Raw genomic sequence first — 21,383 nt, forward strand, 5'->3', positions numbered from 1 at the left:
TAATTTTTATTTTTATAAAATATATATATATTTGTAAAGTTAAATAGAGAAGAGAATCTTTCTCTAAATGCATTCAGTTTTAATGACGGAGAGAAGTGTGAGTTAAAAAGGGACAGTTTGCAACAAAGGAAAAGGATTGCCTTCCCACCCACCTTCTCCGCTTTATTTATATACCGTCTTCTCTCTCATTCACCACCACCATTCCTCCTCTTCTCCTAAGCTCCGCTGTTTCTCCAGTAATCCAACGGCTCCGCAAGCCCCTTTTCTTCTATGAATACTCCACCTTCCTTCGTCAGAAGAAAACTCACTTACCAAACAACCCAAATCCCCATTTCTCCCTCACCACGCCCTTCTTCATCGTCCCCTCCTTCCACACCCATAGATCTCCAGAAAAATCTCAACCTTGACATTCGCGCTGGAAGGTGTTGAGAAAGAGAATTTATCACCAATTCACCCCCCTAGGTGATCTTCTAGCTTTATAATAAGGCAGAAATGGAGTCGTCTTGTACATCTCTGGCCTCCGTGTCCTCCCTCCTCAGCATCATTGCCTCCCTCCTGAGCATCGTGGCCTTCGTCCTGAGGATCTTGCGTAAGCTCTGCCGGAGCTCCGATTCATCTCCCTCGAGTTCCTGAGCCGGGCCCTCAACTTCTACTCCTCCTACCGCTACTTCGACATGCCAGAGATTGATGGCGTCAACACCAACGAGCTCTACAATTTGTTCTTTTTCAGTTTCCTTTTCACTCTCTCTCCACAAACTTTGACTCACAGATCAGACAGAGAGACGGAAATGGAGTTCTGGACTCCCCTGGCCTCCCTCCTGGGGGTCGTGGCCTTCTGCCAGGCCCTCCTCCAGTTGGTGTTCCCGCCGGAGCTCCGTTTCACCTCCCTCGAGTTTCTGAACCGGGCCCTCAACTGCTGCTACGACATCACCGAAATGGACGGCGTCGACACCAATGAGCTCTACAACGCCGTCCAGCTCTACCTCAGCCTCTTCGCCTCCGCCTCTGGCAGCCGACTCTCCCTCACCTGCGCCATCAACTCCAGCGCCACCACCTTCGGCCTCTCCAACAACGATTGCATCAATGACGTCTTCAACGGCGTCGCTGTCCAGTGGGAGCACGCAGTGACGCAGGGCCAGTCCCAGACCTTCTCGGGGTGGCCTTCCCTGATAAGAAGCGCAGCTTCACGCTCTGGATCCGGAAGCGTGACAAGAACCTCATCGTCGACTCTTACCTGGACTACATCACGGGTAAGGCCAACGACATCCGCCGCAAGAGCCAACAACGCCTCCTTTATACTAATTCTCGCGGCAGGTCGCTCGATTCCCAGGGCCAACCTTGGGATTCGGTGCAGTTCGAGCACCTAAGCACCTTCGACACGTTGCCCATGGACCCAGACAGGAAGAGGAACATCATGGAGAACCTTGGCAACTTCGCCTCCGAGCAAGCCCTCTACCAGCAGACGGGTGGGGCCTGGAAGCGGCGCTACCTGCTCTACAGCCCGCCCGGGACGGGGAAATCGAGCATGATCGCCGTGATGGCCAATTTCCAGAGCTATGACATCTACATCCTCGAGCTGACCCAGGTACACTCCAAGTCCGACCTCCTAAACCTCCTCGTAAAGACCAGCTCCAAGTCCATCATCGTAATCAAGGACGTCGACTGCTTGGTCAATCTCTCGAACCGGTCCAAGATGCCCCATGCCGCCACGCCTCAGAGCTACTACGACCCCGGCGTGCTTGACGCCGCGTGCGGTGGTGAGGACAGGAACAACAACACCATCAACTTCTGGGAGCTGCTCAACTTCCCCGACGGCCTGTGGTCAGGCTGCGGGAGCGAGAGGATATTCGTATACACCACCAACCACTTTGAGAAGCTCAACCCGGCATTGCTTGAGAGCAGCCGCATGGACATGCACATCTGCATGAGCTAAATATTAAACGCTCCGCAATCGTGTCTTACTATAAAAATAGAAATAAAGCTCGTTCTTCGACTTGGTTTTGTCCTTTTGGATTATTATTATTATTTTTTTTTTGTTGGTGTGGGGGGATGGTTGGTGTGTCCTACATCTTGTGTTGTCCCGTGTGAGGTGCAGTTTTTGGAGATGTCGCAATGTGATTTATGTGATTATAGGTCAATTATCTTATTAAGAAAAGAATTCTTCTCTTTTATCTTAATTAAGGGAATGCTATTTCTTAGTTAATTTTCATTTCTTTGAAGATCAAATTGCCCCTACTTTCTTTGGAAAGATGATGGAGATTTCATTCTACACCAAGCCAAGCGGACAGTTATTCTTTTGTAGAAATAGAAATTAGTCGTAAAAGAACAAAAAACCTTTACATATAATCAAATAAACAAACAAATAAATAACAAATAAGAAATGATAAGTACGTGTACAGAAGGGAAGCACGTGGACAGAACGGGGTGCTCTCCTTCTAGATCATCCAACAGAACTTGCTGGAGGACTAAAACAGGATCGATCGACCGGATCAGTACGCGTACCTAGGGAAAGTCGCCCTCAGTAATGTAGAAAATAGGACAACATTTAGCGTTAGATTTCATACCATTTCTCGACCCACGTCTCCACTTTCCATCTTTTCCAAAAAATTGTCTTTGGAAATATGTTCGGAAGACGGTACATCACTCAACCTCAACCCCAAACCCAATTACCGATCGGGTCCCCAAATAGCTCTCTCTCTCTCTCTCTCTCTCTAAAAATCTCAAAACTCCAGAAAACCCTTTTCCTTTTCCTTTTCCTTCCTTTGTTGTTTTCTTCACCAGCTGTTCTCCCTTGTACTTTTGTTTTGGTCAGACCTCTCCCTTGCACTCGAGGCATTCGAAAATTGAATAGAAGTTATGAATGTAAAAAATAAACTAAAGTTTTAAGAGTAAAAATATGCAATTCTAGGAACACAAACGTGTCCCTCGAAATGCCACCAACAATTGTTAAATTGGAGTAATTTTACATTTGTTGGCCACATGCTCTAAAAGCCGAAATCATATTTGAGTTTTTCAAATACTCTAAAAGCTGAAATTAAGACAGTGCGAAACTTGGTATTTGACACAATATTGATAGTTCAATTGTTGAATATCATGGTAATAGTAATTTTTTATAAGATAGAAGAAAGAGGAGGCACAACCAACTTAGCGGGGTCATTCAATACATAAACTTCGAATGAGTGATTTTAGAGATAATTTTGTACATTAAATTAAAGTTCAATGATTATTAGTATAATTATATTACACAAATTAAAAATTTAAATACAACGTCACATTGTGCGGAACTTCAAAGATTATTTATGTAATTATGTGATAACTTTATAAAAATAGAGTTATTTTATCTATTTTAGGCAACAATTAATGCAATATCTATGAGAAAATATTTGGATTTCCTTATGATTATTTGAATTTTCCTTATTTATTCCGAATAATGAGATATGGAGAAGATAAGGAAAATAATGTCAAAAATCAGGAATTCAAATAAAAAAGCGGTGCAAAAATCAGGAATTTAAATAAAAAATTAAGGAATCCTTGATTTTGTTCCCTAATGTTATTTGCAGACATTGGGAGATAGATATCTTTGATATATCCTATGAATAGGAGAACATTGAGAGCCAGAGAGAGAAGTTAGGTTTTTGTTAGATCGTTTTTCATTCTTTTTAAAGTTTTTCAAGTATTTTGAATAGAAGACAAAAATGGTAACAAAATTCTTGTTCTTTGATTCAAGATGCTGGGTTTGATTTATATTTTTATTTCTTCCTACTATGTTCTAATTTTATTTTGTTAGGGCTATGATGTAGCCTAACCATGATGATGTGAAATTCATGATTTTTATGTATTACAATTGATTTCATTTATGTGAGTTATATATCATTGTGCATAATGCTTTTGAGTGACTGATCACCACTTGAATGATCTGATGTGTATGTTTGAGACTGAGAAGTGATAATATGCAATTACTCATTATAATATATAACCATGAATTAAACGTGGATAGAGATATACCGCGTTATTTGTGTAACTTTCAGTGATAAGGTAATCCGAAAGACTCATTATAAGCCGAGAATATTAATAGTTTTTAATGCATTAATGTTTATTTTAATTCACATAGAGATATAGTGGATTAACAAGTTGAGTAGGTTTGCTATACCTAGAGATAGGATAGTAAATAGATTAGGAAATTCCGCTATCATATGTTTGATATCGTTATTATATCCACAACAATCTGAAATTCATATATAGTGGTTATGATAAAATCGGATGCTCTAACATATTTATCTTATTGATTTACTGCATTTTGTCTCCAAATTTTGTTTTTAATTTATTCTTAATTATATTTTGATCTGTTAGATAAATTTCATCTATTTTAGTATTTAATTAGTTTATTAATCATCGATTTCTGTGGGACGATACTCTTTCTCATCATTATATTACTTGTTCGACACGTTCACTTGCGTTTAGAATTTTACGAACAAGTTTTTGGCGCCGTTGCCGGGGATCGTTTGTTTAATACCAATTAATATTGATACCGGATAATTCTAAGTTTAATTTAGCTTTCGTTTTGTTTTATTTTTCAGGGTGTACATCGGTTTATGACACGTAGCCAACAAGGGAAACTTGCTAAGCTTGATCTAGAAATCGAGCGTACATTCAAAAGGCGACTGAGAGAATAAAGAAATCACGCTAAGAAGATGGCAGACGATGATAATGAAGATTCATGTAGACTCTTAAAAGATTATGCTGTGCCAACAGTTCAATGCACCACATCAAGTATCAAAAGACCTGCAATTCAAGCAAACAACTTTGAGATCAAGCCATCACTCATTCAGATGCTTCAACAATCAGTGCAATTCAGTGGGCTACTAAGCGATGATCCAAATGCTCACATCGATACTTTTCTTGAAATATGCGATACCATTAAATATAATTGAGTTACATATGATGCTATTATATTGATATTATTTCCATTCTCTCTTAGAGTTCTCTCTTAGAGACCAAGCTAAGAGTTGGCTTTCTTCTCTTCCTGCAGGATCAATTACTACATGAAATGATATGGTTCAGAAATTTCTTGGTAAGTTCTTTCCACCTGCAAAGTCTGCGAAGATGCGTAACGATATTACTAATTTTATGCAAATGGATAATGAATCATTATATGAAACATGGGAAAGATTCAAAGAATTTCTTAGGAGATGCCCACATCACGGACTACCCGTATGGATGCAGGTACAAACTTTTTATAATGGCTCTAATACAAATCTCCGTTCTATGATTGATGTAGCTGTAGGAGGAACTCTAAATAATAAAACACTAGAAGAAGCTTATAATATATTAGAGGAGATTGCGTCCAATAGTTATCAGTGGCCTACTGAGAGACTACCAATGCGAAAAGCTAGCGAAGTTCACGAAGTGGATGCTTTTGGTGCAATTGCTGCACAATTTGAAGCACTCAACAAAAAACTATATAATATGAGTGTTTCAACTATGAAAATTCAGAATTTGACATGTGATTTTTGTGATTGATGATATGTTAGCACAGAGTGTCAGGTAAGGGGACAAGGACCCCTAGAGTGCCAAAAGTTGGCACAAATGGACACTTAAGTGCCAAACGTTACGAAAGGTACACTTAAGTGCCAAAATCGGAGCAAAATGGATCACTTGAATGCCAATCCGCCAAAATCCGGCCAAAATGCCGACGTGGCACTTTTCCGGCGGACCAACCCAAAACGATGCCGTTTTGCATGCGACATGGCCAAATAATACAAAAACGACGTCGTTTTTTGCTCATGTGATAAAAAAAAAATATAAAAATTAAATAAATTAAATTTAAAAATAGATTTAGTTAAAATATTAAAAAATAATAACTTTAATAGTTAAAATATTAAAAAAATAATAATTTTAAAATTAGATTTAGTTAAAAAATAAAAAAAAAATTAAAATTAAAATTAGTTAAAATATTAAAAAATAATTTTAAATTTAAAAAAAATAAAAAAATAATTATAAATTTAAAAAAAATAAAAAAATTATCAAAAGTTTATAAATTAATAAAAAGGGGGGGCGATAGGCGAGGGTAGCCTCAGCCACCCCCCTTCTTTTAATTTTTTTAATTTTAAAATTATTATTTTTTAATATTTTAATTAAATTTATTTTTAAAATTATTATTTTTTAATATTTTAACTAAATCTAATTTTAAATTTTTTTTATTTTAATTTGTTTTAATTTTTTTTTATTTTTTAAAGTTATTATTTTTTAATATTTTAATAAATTAATTTTAAAAATTAAAATTTTTAATTTTTTAGCTAAATCTAATTTTAATATTTTTTGAAATTTTTAACTAAATCTAATTTTTTAAATTTTTTAAATTTTTTATTTTTGAAATTATTATTTTTTAATATTTTAACTAAATTTAATTTTAAAATTATTTTTTAAAATTTTTAACTAAATTAAATTTTAAATTTTTTAAATTTATTTTAATTTTAAATTTTTAAATTATTAATTTTAACTATGTTAACTAAATTTTATTTTAAAATTATTTTTTATAATTTTTTAACTAAATCTAATTTTAAAATTATTTTTTTAATTTTTAGTTTTTAAAATTATTATTTTTAATATGTTAACTAAATTTTATTTTAAAATTATTTTTAAAAATATTTTAACTAAATGTAATTTTAAAATTTTTTTTTAATATTTTAACTAAATGTAATTTTAATTTTTTTATATTTTAAGTATTAAAATTATTTTTTTAATATTTTAACTAAATTGAATTTTAAATTTAATTTATTTAATTGTTATATTATTTTTTTGCCATGTCAACCCAAAGCGACGCCGTTTTTGCATTATTTTCCATGTCGCATGCAAAACGGCGTCGTTTTTTCCTTCACGGAAATTCGTCGGAAAAATGCCACGTCAGCCTTTTGGCCGGACTTTGGCGGAGTGGCACTTAAGTGATCCGTTTTTCATCGAATGTGACACTTTCAAGTGTACGCTTTCGTAACTTTTGCACTTAAGTGTCCCTTTGTGCCAACTTTTGGCACTTAAAGTGTTCTTATCCCGTCGGGTAAGTAATACTTTTAAACAATCTAGTAAAAATTCTAACTTTATTGGGAATTTTAACAGGTCACCGAATAATCCCTACTCCAACACGTACAATTCGGGATGACACAATCATCCAATTTTTTCATGGAATAATAAGAATGTGATGAGACCACCGGGGTTCAAACAATCGAAGAGACAAAGTCAAATTTGGAAGATATAGTCACCAAACTTGCTAATACGACTCATGACTTCATCAAAAGCATAGATGTGAGATTTTAAAACCAAGAGGCTTCAATCAGAAATCTAGAGATGCAAGTGGGTCAATTAGCAAGTATGATGTCGGGAAGACAAAAAGGTTCTTTACCGAGCAACACAAAGAAAAATCCAATTGAAAACATAAATGCTATAACCCTGAGAAGTGGTAAACAAGTGGGAGAAGAGGAGATTTTCAAAGACAAGGAAGATGCGATAAATAACAATAAAAGGAGATAAGCAAGAGTAAACTTTTACAAATAATCCCAAGCCATATGTGTCGCCAATTCCATTCCCTTAGCAACTCCAACAACACAAAATAGATAAGCATTTTTCTAAATTTCTTGATGTATTTAAAAAATTGCACATTAACATTCCTTTTGTATATGCTTTAGCGCAAATGCCTAGTTATGCAGAATTTTTAAAGGAGCTTTTGGCAAACAAAAGAAAATTGGATGATTATGAAACTGTGAAGTTAAATGAGGAGTGTTTAGCCATCCTACAAAACAAATTACCTCCAAAATTAAAAGATCCAATGAGTTTTACTATTCCTTGTACTATTGGGGATTCTGACTTTGAAAAAAGTATTATGTGATTTAGATGTAAGTATTAATCTGATGCCTTATTCAGTTTTCAAGAAATTAGGATTGGGTGAGGTAAAAGCAACCACAGTATCACTTCAACCGGCTGATCGATCAATTAATTATCCGAGAGGTATTGTTGAAGATGTTTTGGTAAAAGTTGACAAATTTATTTTTCCTGCAGATTTTTTTTTTTTTTTGGTAACGGTAAGAATATCTTTCCTGCAGATTTCATAATTCTTGACATTGAGGAAGATTTTGAGGTACCACTTATTTTAGGTCGACATTTTCTAGCAACAGGAAGAGCTCTTATTAATGTACAACAAGGGAAATTGATTCTTAGAGTTTAAGATGATTTTGTTTCATTTAATGTTTTTAAAAGCAATGAAATATCCATCTAATGATAGTTCTTGTTTTAGAGTTGAAACAATTGACAAGTTGGTGAATAAGGTTTTTCAGGGAAATATTATTAAAGATCCACTTGAAGCATGTTTGATTCGATAGGGACAAAGATATTAAGAATGATGAGATAAATGAGTATACAAATTTCATGGAGGCAATTCCATCATATTCAAGGAAAAAGGCAATTAAATTTGAAGAGTTGGGACAACACATAACAAAGCCTAAACCATCAATTGAAGAGCCTCCAATTCTTGAACTCAAACCCTTACATTCTCATTTGAAATATGTTTATTTAGATGGAGTTTCTTCTTTTCCTGTAATTATATATTATTCTTTGACAGATTAGATGGAGGAGAAACTGCTCAGAGTATTAAGAGAGCATAAGGGTGCAATTGGATGGAAAATAGCTAATGTCAAGGGAATTAGTCATTCAATTTGCGTACACAAAATTTTGATGGATGAACAATATAAACCGACTATCCAACCTCAGAGGCGTTTAAACCCAAAGATGCAAGAAGTAGTGAAAGCTAAGGTAATTAAGCTGCTTGATGCAGATATCATCTATCCCATCTCGATAGTTCCTAGGTAAATCTTGTACAAGTTGTGTCAAAGAAAGGCGGTATGACTGTTCAGAAAAACGACAATAATAAATTGATTCAAACTAGAACAATTACTGGGTGGCGTGTGTGTATGGATTACAGAAAATTGAATGATGCCACTAGAAAAGATTACTTTCCCTTTCCATTTATTGATTAGATGTTAGAAAGACTTGCAGGACATGAATTTTATTGCTTTCTTGATGGATATTCAAGGTTTAATCAGATCCTATTGCACCAGAAGATCAATAAAAAACTACTTTCACTTGTTCCTATGGTACTTTTGCTTTTAGAAGAATGCCCTTTGGTCTTTGTAATGCACCGGCTACTTTTCAGAGATGTATGATGGCTATTTTTTCTAAATGGTTTAAAAATTTATTGAGATTTTCATGGATGATTTTTTCGTTTTTGGCTTATCATTTGATTCTTGTTTAAATAATTTAGCTTTGGTCTTACAAAGATGTGAGGAGACTAACCTTGTTTTGAATTGGGAGAAGTGTCACTTTATGGTGCAGGAAGGAATAGTGCTCAGGCATAAAATTTCTCGAAACGGAATAGAAGTCAATTGAGCCAAAGTGGAGGTCATTGCGAAATTGCCTCTGCCAACATCTGTGAAACTTGTCAAAGGATTTTTGGGGCATGTGAGATTTTACATGCGATTTATAAAGATTTTTCAAAAATTGTTAAACCTCTTTCTAATCTTTTGGAAAAAAAATGATCATTTTAATTTTTATGTTGAATGCATGCAGACTTTTAACGCTTTAAATGAGAAGTTAATGTCAACACCAAATTGGGATTTACCTTTTGAACTGATGTGTGATGCTAGCGATTCTGCAGTTGGAGCTATTTTAGGACAAATGAAGAATAAAATTTTTCGAACCATATATTATGCCGGTCGAATCTTGTCAAGTGCACAATTGAATTATTCAACAACAGAAAATGAATTTTTAACGGTAGTTTTTGCTTTTGATAAATTTCATTCTTATTTACTTGACTCAAAAGTTATAGTTTATTCGACCACTCGCTCTTAAGTATCTTCTTGAAAAGAAAGAATTAAAATACCGGTTGATCAGGTGGATTATATTGCTGCAAGAATTTGATTTGGAAATCAAAGATAAGAAGCGCATTGAAAATTTAATTGCATATCACTTATCAAGAATTCCAAATTCAAATGAAGTGGTAAGACCAATTTTGGAAGAGTTCCCTAAAGAGAAATTTTTTTCCATTAAGTCGACAAAAATTCCTTGGTACGCAGACTTTGTAAATTATTTAGTAAGTAATGTTCTTCCTTCTGAATTATCATATCAACAGAAGAAAAAAATTCTTTTATAATATTAAAAATTATTTTTGGGAAGAACCTTTCTTGTTTAAAGTATGTGCAGACCAGGTCATAAGGAGATTTGTTCCAAATGAAGAAAATACAAACATTCTACATCATTGTCATGATAGAGAAACATGTGGCTATATTGGTGCCACCAAAACTATAGCTAAGATTTTACAATCTGGATTTGATTAGCCCACACTTTTTAAAGATGCATACTCCTATGTAACTTCATGTGATAGGTGTTAAAGAACTGAAAATATTTCAAGAAAAAAATGAGATGCCTTTAAACAACATTATTGTGTGTGAATTATTTGATGTTTTGGGGTATTGATTTCATGGGACCCTTTACACATTCTTATGGAAATTTATATATTTTAGTGGCTGTGGAGTATGTGTTTAAGTGGGTAGAAGCTATAGCATTGCCAACAAATAATGCTAAGGTTGTGGTCAAATTCTTGAAAAAAAATATTTTTACCCGATTCGACACTCTTAAGATAATCATAAATGATAGAGGGACACATTTTTACAACAAACAATTTGAAGCACTTTTGAATAAATATGGAGTCACATATAAGGTTGCAACCCCTTATCATTCTCAGACTAGTGGTTTAAGTAGATGTTTCAAATAAGGAAATCAAGAGGATTTTAGAAAAAACAGTGAATGCCTCTAGGAAAGATTGGTCAATAAAACTTGGTGATGCACTTTGGGCCTAGAGAACAGCATTCAAAACTTCAATTGGGATGTCTCCATTTAAGTTATTGTTTGGGAAGGCTTGTCACTTACCAGTGGAATTAGAGCATAAAACATATTGGGCATTGAAATTTTTGAATTTTGACATGCAGTCTGTAGGTGAAGAAAGATTATTACAACTGAATGGACTGGAGAAATTTTGCAATGAGACCTATGAAAATTCTAAGTTGTACAAAGAGCGTACAAAAAGATGGCATGACAAGCAAATATTCAAAAGAGAGTTCAAAATTGATCAAAAAGTCTTACTTTATAACTCGTCTTAAACTTTTTCCAGGAAAGTTGCGATCTCGATGGTCTGGTCCTGTTACAGTTACATAGGTATTCCCATGCAGAACAGTTGAAGTTGTGCATAACACTGATGGCACATTCAAGGTGAACGGTCAACGTTTAAAGCCTTAAAATGTGGTTACAACAAGCAGAATACTACCATTGAACTTCATCATCCAGAATAGCGACATCGAGATAGTTTAGCTGAAAACTATAAAACAAGCGTTTCTTAGGAGGCAACTCAAACATTTTAATTATGTTTTTTTTTTTCATTTATTTTTAATTTTATGTTTTTCAAAAAAGAAAAAGAAAAAAGATTAACTTTTCTATGTTTTATCTAGGTTAATTTTTTAGGGAGCACATTTCAAGAGTTTAATCATCAAGGTCATCTATGAACTTATCCTACAACCAGGAGAGTTTTCTTTTTCCTATTTCTATTTTTTGCATTGAAGACACTGCTTTATTCAAGTTTTGGAGAGGGGGAAATTTGGATAATATTTTTATCATGATTACATTCCTGATTGTGAATTTTTGTGATTCTTAGGAAAATTTAAACTTTATTTAAACTTGCAATTGATGTGTGAGTTAATCTTGATCCACTTACTGAGCACTAAAAGTCCTTAATTTTTTAATTGTGCGTAAATCTAGAGAATATTAATGTGAAGTATATGTTTTTCTTAAATTTCACCCAAATCTTAGAATTTGTTTGATTTTTTCTTGAGGTGAAATCCTAAGCTAAATCTAACTGAGAAAATGATTTAAGCAATTTTTGGATCGATTGAGCCTTTCAAGCTAACCCTATTTATTTATCCCTAGTCACTCAATTGAGCCTTAATTATTACCCAATTTTTCATTAGCATCCATATATGTTTAGCCTAGCCGTTATCAAATTATATCATCGTCCAATGCCCTATGAACACGTTGATTTTATTTTGGGATAAAAAATTATTTGAGCTTAATAGAAATTTGAGATGAATGATGGAGTATGAAAAAAAAAAGTGATTGCTACGGTTGTTTGGAGTGTATTATCAAAAAAAAAAAATTGCTTTTATGGTTTCCTATCCAACTTTCAATTGAGTGAGCCTTTTGGATACTCAATGGGTTGCAAATTTTCATGTTATATTAGGAGGAATTTGGGAGAAACTTCACCATAAAGCAATTTTTTAAAAAAAAAAAGAGAAAGCAATTAAAAGAAGAAGAAAAAAAAAAGACTGATGATATATGGTGGCAAAAAAATTATCTTGAAGGAGTGAAATTGGATAGTGATATTAGTTCTAATTAGATCCTAGAAATCAACGTGTTAATGGGTGATTTGAACTTAAACTTACCATTATCTCACATTTAACCTAGCTTTACATTACATACTAAGAAAAATCCTATTGATTTTTGGTTAGATAATTAACTTACATTAGTGGAGAGAGGAATGAAAAGAAAACCTATGAGATTTGGTCATAATTATTGAGAATTTTTTAGAGGTTGCATGTTAATGTGAATTTATCTAAATCGCATATAATTCGAAAAAGATGATGACTCACACACACACACACACACACACACACACACACACACACACACACACACACTTGGATCACATAGTTAAAATTGGTCTTAACTTATAAATCAATTTCAATGTTTGAATGAAATTTGTGTTTTTCTTTGAATTGTGAATTTGAGCAATTATGGAAAGATGTCATGGAGGAGGTTGTTAGCTTGAGTATGTGTTATGTTTTAATTTCGCTCGAAGACTAGCAAAATGTTAAATTTGGGGGTTTGATAACTCTATAAAAATAGAGTTATTTTATCTATTTTAGGCCACAATTAATACAATATCTATGAGAAAATATTTGAATTTCCTTCTGATTATTTGAATTTTTCTTGTTTATACAGAATAATGAGATATGGAGAAGATAAGGAAAAGAATGGCAAAAATCATGAATTCAAATCAAAAGGCAGTGCAAAAATCAGGAATTCAAATAAAAAATCAGGGAATCCTTGATTTTGTTCTTTAATGTTATCTGCAAGTATTTGGAGATAGATAACTTGAATATATCCTATGAATATGAGAACATTGAGAGCCAAAGAGAAGTTAGGTTTTTGTTAGATCGTTTTTCATTATTCTTAGAGTTTTTCAAGTATTTTGAAAAGAAGACAAAAGTGGTGACAGAATTCTTGTTCTTTAATTCAAGATGCTGGGTTTAATTTATATTTATATTTCTTCTACTACTATATTCTAATTTTCTTTTGTTAGGGCTATGATATAGCCTAACCATGATGATGTGAATTTCATGAGTTTTATGTTTTACAATTGATTTCATTCATGTGAGTTATATATCATTGTGCATAATGCTTTTGAGTGATTGGCCACTACTTGAATAATTTGATGTGCATGTTTGAGACTGAGAAGTGATAATATGCAATTGCTCATTATAATATATAACCATGAATTAAACGTGGATAGAGATATACTGCGTTATTTGTGTAGCTTTCGGTGATAAGGTGATAAAAAAGACTCATTATAAGCTTGGAATACTCATAGTTTTTTTTTTTTTTTTTTTAATTTTATGCTGGAGGAATCGCTTTGGCCGATAGCTGCCACGTAAACCCCCAGGTAACGCTAGCCCAAGACTCACCACCAGGGCGCCACGCTTAAATCGCCTAATGATCCGCCAGCCTCCCTGCAACTTGCGTTGCAGGGGCTTCGAACTCTGGACCTCCCATTTGGAGGTCTAGAGCCTACCCAGTGGAGCCACCACGGTCGGTGGTGGAATATTCATAGTTTTTAATGCATTAATGTTTATTTTAATTCACGTAGAGATATAGTAGATTAATAAGCTGAGTAGGTTTGCTATACCTAGAGATATAATAGTAAATAGATTAAGAAATTCCACTATTACATGTTTGATATCGTTATTGTATCCACAACAATCTGAAATTCATATCTAATGGTTATGGCGAAATCGGATGCTCTAACATATATATTTGATTGATTTACTGTATTTAGTTTCCAAATTTTGTTTTTAATTTATTCTCAATTATATTTTGATCTGTTGGATAAATTTTAGAATTAATCTATTTTAGTATTTAATTAGTTTATTAATTACGATCTCCGTGGGACGATACTCTTTCTTATCATTATATTACTTGTTCAACAGTTCACTTAGAATTTTACGAACATTATGCCTATTTCTATTTGCGCTCATGGTGCATCTCTCCCCCACTCTCCACCATTCGACGGTGGCGACACCCGGAAAGGACTCCAAATGCCACCAACCACCCTCCCCACCGAAGACCTACAAACCCGACTTCTAAGGCCACCGCAAGCCCTCCCAAAAATACCCTATTGTTGACGGCGGCCTCTTCTGTCCCCCCCATAGACCTCCAAACCCATAAATCCCCCAGCTCCCTTCCGCCTCCACAAATGGGACCCAGACCACCACAACCCCCTCCAATCTCCGCCTTTGTTGACCGAGCCTCCCTCGTCCCTCAACGCTGCTTGTTGCCTCTCTCTAATCACCCGGTTTATTGTTGATGCTTTCCGCTGGAACCGCAGCAAATGGGGCACGCTGGTCGTCGCAGGCCGGCCTCGGCAACCTCTGTTACGTGATGCCTGGCCTCGTTGCGGAGTTGTTCACTGTTGAAAATACGGTAGCCTCCAAGTTCTTTGCTTGGGCAGGTAGACAAAAGGGTTATAGGCATGACCATGCTGCCTATAATGCCCTTGCTTGTTGGTTGAATAGGAACAAGTTCGGAGCTGCTGACCAGCTGCCCGAGCTGATGGACTCGCAGGGGAAGCCGCCTAGTCAGAAGCAGTTTGAGATTTTGACTAGGGATGCATACGGATGCCAACAGGGGATTGAGGCTTAACCGTTTGTATGAGAAGATGTAGAAGTTTGGTGTGAAGCCACGTGTATTTTTGTATAACAAGATTGTTATACACTAGGTTGCATAAACTGATTTTTGCATCAATTCAAAGCCCAAATAGGGTTGTATGTTAAAATATATCTCGAGTTTGAGCCGTGAATGAAATTCAATCCAATACAAATATAAAAAAAAAAAAATCTGAATGCTGAATTTTTATGAACGTCCACAATGGAAATCTAAATTTCCTATTCGGCATTGGAGTCCAAAGTGAATTTCTGTACCTTAAGTTGCGGATTTGATAAGTCCAACAAAAGTCCAGGATATGTAGATTATGGAATCAATTTCCATATAAAGTTCGTTCAAAATAACAAGAAAATAGGAAAGTGGACTTGGTTTCCTTCTCTAATTTGGTCAACATGACTATATGCATAAATATTCAGCTTGTAGGACCATCGAGGTGTGCCATGGCGGACAAAGAATAGATCTTGCTTGGGGGTGAGGTCGTTGCTATTGTCCGTGAAATTACGTTCAAGAGACAAGTTTTCAAGCCAATTAAATTTTTATGGTAAGAATTTCTGTTTAAAATTTTGCGTGAGATTAAGAGATTATTTCATGAGAAATTATGGGGATAAATACTGAGTGAGTTATTGAATATAATTAAGGTTTGGGAAACACCGAGAATGTTTAAGTGACTCAAATGTGATTGTTATCTCTATTGTATCGCTTGATTTGTAATGGAATTCATTATCGCTCTCTCTATGGATGTAGGTTATTACGACCGAACTACGTAAGTCTAGTTATGATTTATTTCTTTATTTCTTCTATTTTATTGTTTGATCGCTCATTTGTGCAACATTGTAAAAGATTAAAAATTCCTTCACGCATCTCATGGCTACATCATTTTAGATCTAAACAATTGCCTCGGATTGACTTCCGGATCATTATTGCTCTAGTGAATAACAAAATAAAATAGATGGGAGATAGAAGGAAGAAAAAGAAACTGATTATAAACATAGTCAATATCACAAAAATCTTAAACTAGTACACTGGTGACAAATTTAGCCCAAATTAATTTGTTGACCACAAAAAAACCCAAAATTAATATATTTGTAACAAATTTACTCCAAATTAATTTTTGCTCATAAAAACCTCAAACTAGTACACCGGTAATAAATTTATCTCAAATTAATCTTTTGACGACAAAAAAATTCCATATGAGCATATTTGTGACAAATTTACTCTCTGTTAGTTTTCGCTAAATTAAATTAATACCACGAAAAATCATAAATTTGTATAAAAAATGGAGGGTAAAACTCCAAACTAATGCATTAGCCAATTGTTTTGTTTTTTTTTTTTTTTTTTTTTTTTTGGTAAGAAAGCATTAGCCAATTGTTACGTGTCATCCAATTCAACAATTTGATAATAAAATTTAATGAAAACTAATTAAGGGTAAATTTGTCACAAGTGTATTAGTTTGAGGTAAAAAACTAATTTAGAGTAAATTTGTCATGAGTATACTAATTTAGGATTTTTTGTGATATCTACTCTATAAACATCTCCTATAAGTTTACTAATATGTGTTGTCCGGAGATAGGAGGACTCAACGATTATCCTTTTGGTGGAATTAGAAGTCAATATTTTGATAGATAGAGATCACATGAAACTTCTTTCAACGAATGGGCCAAACCGGGTAAGCCATGTTCATCTTAATCATATTTTCTAGCATTTGTGATTGGAGAAGGTGGAATACAAATATGAACATTAACCATATGTCAACTCGTGTTATTTCAAAATATTGTATTTTGAGAAATGCTTATGCGATATCCTTAATTTATTGTAAGAATAATAATTCGTTTTGAATATCACAAATATAAATATCAAATAATTGAAAATTGTAGTGGAGTCCATTTTTTAAAGAATCCATGACTCACAATATGTTTTTTTTTTTAGGGTAATTTAAAGACTTATGTTGTCAAAACCCTCGTACTTTTTATTTGACAAGACGAAAGCTTCATGCTTACTAAATACGCACCAATTCGTGTAATTTCTTCGACCTTGGTCAACCCTGTCCGAGAGGATTCTAGGCCATCGTAAGGACGTGTCGCTGGCGCCGCCTGGCGAGTACTGGAGGCAAATGAGCAGTAACTGCGTGCTCCGGCAGCTGCGCAACAAGATCATCCACTCGTTTTGGACGGTCCGAGAAGAAGAGATCTCTCTGTTGATGGACAAGATTGAGCAGCAATGCTGGGTGGATCCGAGCGATGAGTTTGCGTCGCTGATGAACATCATATGGGTGGATCTATGGAGGAAGTACAGCGACGGCGAGAGGGCAAGAAGTTCAAGGGACTGTTGGTGGAGAAGATGGGGCTGCCGTGCATTTTAAACGCTGGGGACTTCACTCCAAGCATTGGGTGGAACGACGAGCTGACTGGTCTAGATGCAAAGGCGGAGCTGGTCGTGAGGAAGTTCCGCAAGTTCCTCGGTCAATTGGTGTACGAGCTGAGGAAGATGAAGGAGAAGAGCATTGGTAGCGGAGGTGAAGAGGGAGCCACTTCGTGGACGTTTTGCTGGAGATTGAGCAGGATGAGAGCGATGGTTTTGCTCTCGCTGCGAGAGCATCAAAGCACTCATCTCGGTAAGCACTCACCCTCGTGACATCCTCCAAACCGAGATCCGCGAAATCACCGATCGCAAGCCAATAATAACTGATGAGGACTTGGCGAAAATGCATTACCTACGACTACGAGCAGTTGTCAAAGAGAATCTCCGCTTCTCACGGCAGTCGACCCAGGACATCAGTATCCGAGACTACGACATCACAACAGGGACTACGGTGATCCTGAATGCGTGGACCATTGGGAGAAACCCTGGCACGTGGGACGAGCCGGGCAAGTTCAAGCCAAATAGATTCTTGAATAGCCCAGGGGGCTCAAGGAAACAGCATTTCAAGTGGATTCCGATCGGTGCAGGGAGGAGGGCTTGTGCCGGGATGTCATTGGCGATGGCGACCTACGAACGTGTCTTGGCAAATCTGGTGAACACATTCTATTGGGCACCTCCCACGGGTCTAAAATTGGAAGATTTGGACATGATCGAATGCGCTGGTCTTACCATCCACAGGAAAGTTCGTCTCCTTGCTGTTGCCACTTCGTGCCCTAGTTAAATAGAGGCGAATGCGACGGACCTTTTGGCTCAGTAATTGTTGAAGTTTTTGTCTTGGAATAAAAGCGATTGCTAGCTTATATAAATTGTTGTGAAGCTAACGTGAGGGCGACAGAACTTGTAATTGAATCAAAGCAAGCAAAAATCACTAGAGATATCAATGTGGAAAAATAAAAGACAAAAGATTTACGTAATTCGGTTCAAATATTGATATTTACTTTATGGGGAGAGCTAACCATAAATAATCTACTAATCAATTGGAAAATTAAAAAGTTATTATCGCTCATAAATTCAAGTGTTTCTCAATCTCAATGTACACCCAAATTCATAGTATTTAACCTAACGTAATTGCTTCATGAAATAAATTTAATGGGAATTATCCCGCGACATAAAAAAATCTTCTCTGCAAAGAAACTACTACTAATTAAATGATTTTCTGGTTGGCTGTCCTCCTCAGCAGAGAAGACATAAACCATCCCCTAAACAGTAAAGCATCATTCAAGGAATGAGAAGGATTACACGTGGCCTTCAGAAACAAATGTAGATTTTTCTTTTCTTACAAAGTTGGTCAAAGAATTCTGACCAACTTAAGAGGCTTATGAAAGAGACTCTTCGGAAATCGCTTATATGTTACGAACTGATCTACATTCTCCAATTCTGGTTGGGATTCGTATACGGGGATAAAACTTGAGAGTATGTCTTTATGAAAAGATTCCGACTAAACTTGTTCTAATAAAGCCAATAGCACATCATTAAATGGTGATACATTAGGCTCTACTTAATTAAATGCGGAGGCTGTTAATTTTTTGGATTTGATCGGATCACTCTTAACAATAACGGTATGGTAACTAATTTATTATAGTTCTTAAAGTTTCTATGTATAAAGCAAAATTCTACTGCTCCATGCCCACAAATATGGATTTATTTTCCTTGTTGGGAAATTTCAATAAGAGTTTATATGTGTCAAAAGCTATTGGGAAAAAAATGATTGGTGATTTTTTTAACAATAGTAATTGAATTTTAAGACATTAATAAACAAAGGTAAATGAAATTTTATAAAAGATAAGAGAAGTTCTTTTTGTTTTTTTTTTTTTTTTTGGGGGGGGGTTAGAGATTAAAGGACTCTTTGGTAACTTAAAAAAAAAGTCAGTAACTTAAAAACAAATAAACGTTGATAACCTAACTCAAATAAGAGTTGGAAATGCAAAACTGATTGATAACTTAATCAAAAAATGGCTGGCAATCATTGTAATTGAGGTTAGTAATTTCTGAAAGCAATTAGTTAATTTACTCACCTTACCTTTATTGCCTCATTGTGGTTGTTTATTCATCTGATTGCATACTCATTGATGTACATCGTTTAGTGGCATAGGATAATAAAATAGGTGACAATCGCATGAAAATCGTTCTCAAAAGATGGAGAATTTGTATCGAAGGGGTATTGATCAAGTCTCCAATTTTAGAATTTCTGGTTCACAGAAATTAAAGTGTCCCTCCACACTTCACTTAGCTCCTAGCCATTCTCAAATGTGTCAGTCACTACTCCATATAGATAGAAAATTTTCATTAATAGATTGATTGCCTCAAATGTTGTGGTTGGTCAGCTTTTGAGTCAAACGAGAGTGAGCACCTCAAATAGAGGAGCCATCCGTTCCCATTCAACATTTTGCTAAACCGGCTTCCCTCAAGATGAGCCAAGAGGGAGGATCGCAACAAATTATGGTCTCTGTTGTGGGGGCAAATCCATCCAGCAAATTCGGAAGAAAGAACCCAAATCCATGTTTTATAGACTTATAGTAAATGAGATTGTAGCAATTCAGCGAAATTTCAGAAGATGGAAACAATTGAGGAACCCGACCAAGTCACAAGCAGCGAACTCACCGTCGGTCTGGTCTCTGCCAAACAAGTGTTCACTGAAGATTAACTTGGGTTAGTCGCATATCGAGGGGTCGACTACCGGAGCCATCCCCGGGGTATGCAGGGATGAGAAATGGGAAGCTCGTCGACGGGTTCGCCAAACCAGTACGGGCGTCTTCCGTGCTGCAAGTAGGAACCTTCTAGCCTTTCTAGAGGCGTTGAAAGATGTGAAGTCCACGAACTGAACGAACTGGAAGAGTTGGACCATGTAATGGAGTTAGACAGCATGAGTTGATACGTGCACTCTTAGATCGCGATAATACGCCGTGGGATGTCGGTCATGTCAGCCTCCTTACCTCAGAATGCAATGCTTTATTGGGATTGGCTTTTTCCTAGAGACATCAAAGTAGTTCATTGTACTAGAAGGCGAATCGATTAGTGGACTAAATAGTTAAAGCCCAACGCTTAAACTCTTTGCCATTTAAGTTGGTTTTCTAAGGCTCCTTAATCTTAATGGGACCTCTTTATGTTTGGAGGCCCATTTGACTTGCTATCCAGGTTTCGTTTAAGAGTAATGAAAGCAAGTTTGTTTGGACAAAAGAAAAAATTTGGAAAAAACTAATTTTGTTGATAAGAAGGAAAAATTGAAAAATTAAAGTAAAAAAGGAAACAAACTAGACGAGAGGGTAATAATGATCGGTGTTTGACCTATGACAACGTTGCTACAGCGAAGGAAAAATTACATGTGACAATTTACTCGTCTATCTTAGTCTCAAATTCTCTTTCCATTGTTATCAATGATTGTAGTAGAGTATGCAATTTAAGGGTGGTCGTGGTAATCTTGTCCACTTCAAAACTTACCCTGTAAGTAGGCTCTCACTGGTTGGAAATTCAATAAAAGAAAAGAAAATTATAAGAAAAGGAAAAGGAAAAATTGCATAAATTTGACTAAAATTGATTGTATTGACAAGTTGTAAAAAAATATGTGATTAAAGGCACGTTTGATAACGTTTCTGTTTCAAAAATTATTCCGGGAATAGAAATAGAAAAAACTATTTATGCTTCGGGGAACAATTTTTTAACAGAAGAAGGCGTTTAGTAAACTTGTTCTGGGAATAAAAATGAATAGAAACACGTTTGGTAAATTTGTGTTCTTTTTTTGTTTCTTTTAATTTTTTAATATTTTTATTTCTTTTTTCTTTTTTTCTTCTTTTGGCCGGCGGCCTCGGCGAGCCTAAGCTCGCCCAACCACTAGCGAGGTGAGCCTCGCCGGGGGGCCGGCGACGCTTCGGCGAGGT

At 35.5% G+C, this 21,383-nt stretch overlaps 1 protein-coding gene, 1 non-coding gene and 1 pseudogene across 2 annotated transcripts; 2 read left to right on the top strand and 1 right to left on the bottom strand.

Annotated features, from left to right (window-relative positions):
* The first annotated feature begins 492 nt into the window (after window positions 1-492).
* LOC104439691 lies at window positions 493-1,933 on the top strand (annotated as a pseudogene).
* A 3,168-nt stretch (window positions 1,934-5,101) lies between these two features.
* LOC120292346 lies at window positions 5,102-5,207 on the bottom strand. The gene has a single exon (XR_005550141.1). It is a non-coding gene; the product is annotated as a small nucleolar RNA R71 (small nucleolar RNA).
* Window positions 5,208-17,367: 12,160 nt separating this feature from the next.
* On the top strand, window positions 17,368-18,229 carry LOC120291852 (cytochrome P450 71A2-like). The gene is made up of 2 exons (XM_039309603.1): window positions 17,368-17,701; window positions 17,817-18,229. The coding sequence occupies exons 1-2, from the start codon at window positions 17,368-17,370 to the stop codon at window positions 18,227-18,229; spliced, it is 747 nt and encodes a 248-aa protein (XP_039165537.1).
* Window positions 18,230-21,383: the final 3,154 nt, after the last annotated feature.

The sequence above is a fragment of the Eucalyptus grandis genome, chromosome 3 (genome assembly GCF_016545825.1).
Source record: "Eucalyptus grandis isolate ANBG69807.140 chromosome 3, ASM1654582v1, whole genome shotgun sequence".
NCBI classification, from domain to species: Eukaryota; Viridiplantae; Streptophyta; class Magnoliopsida; order Myrtales; family Myrtaceae; genus Eucalyptus; species Eucalyptus grandis.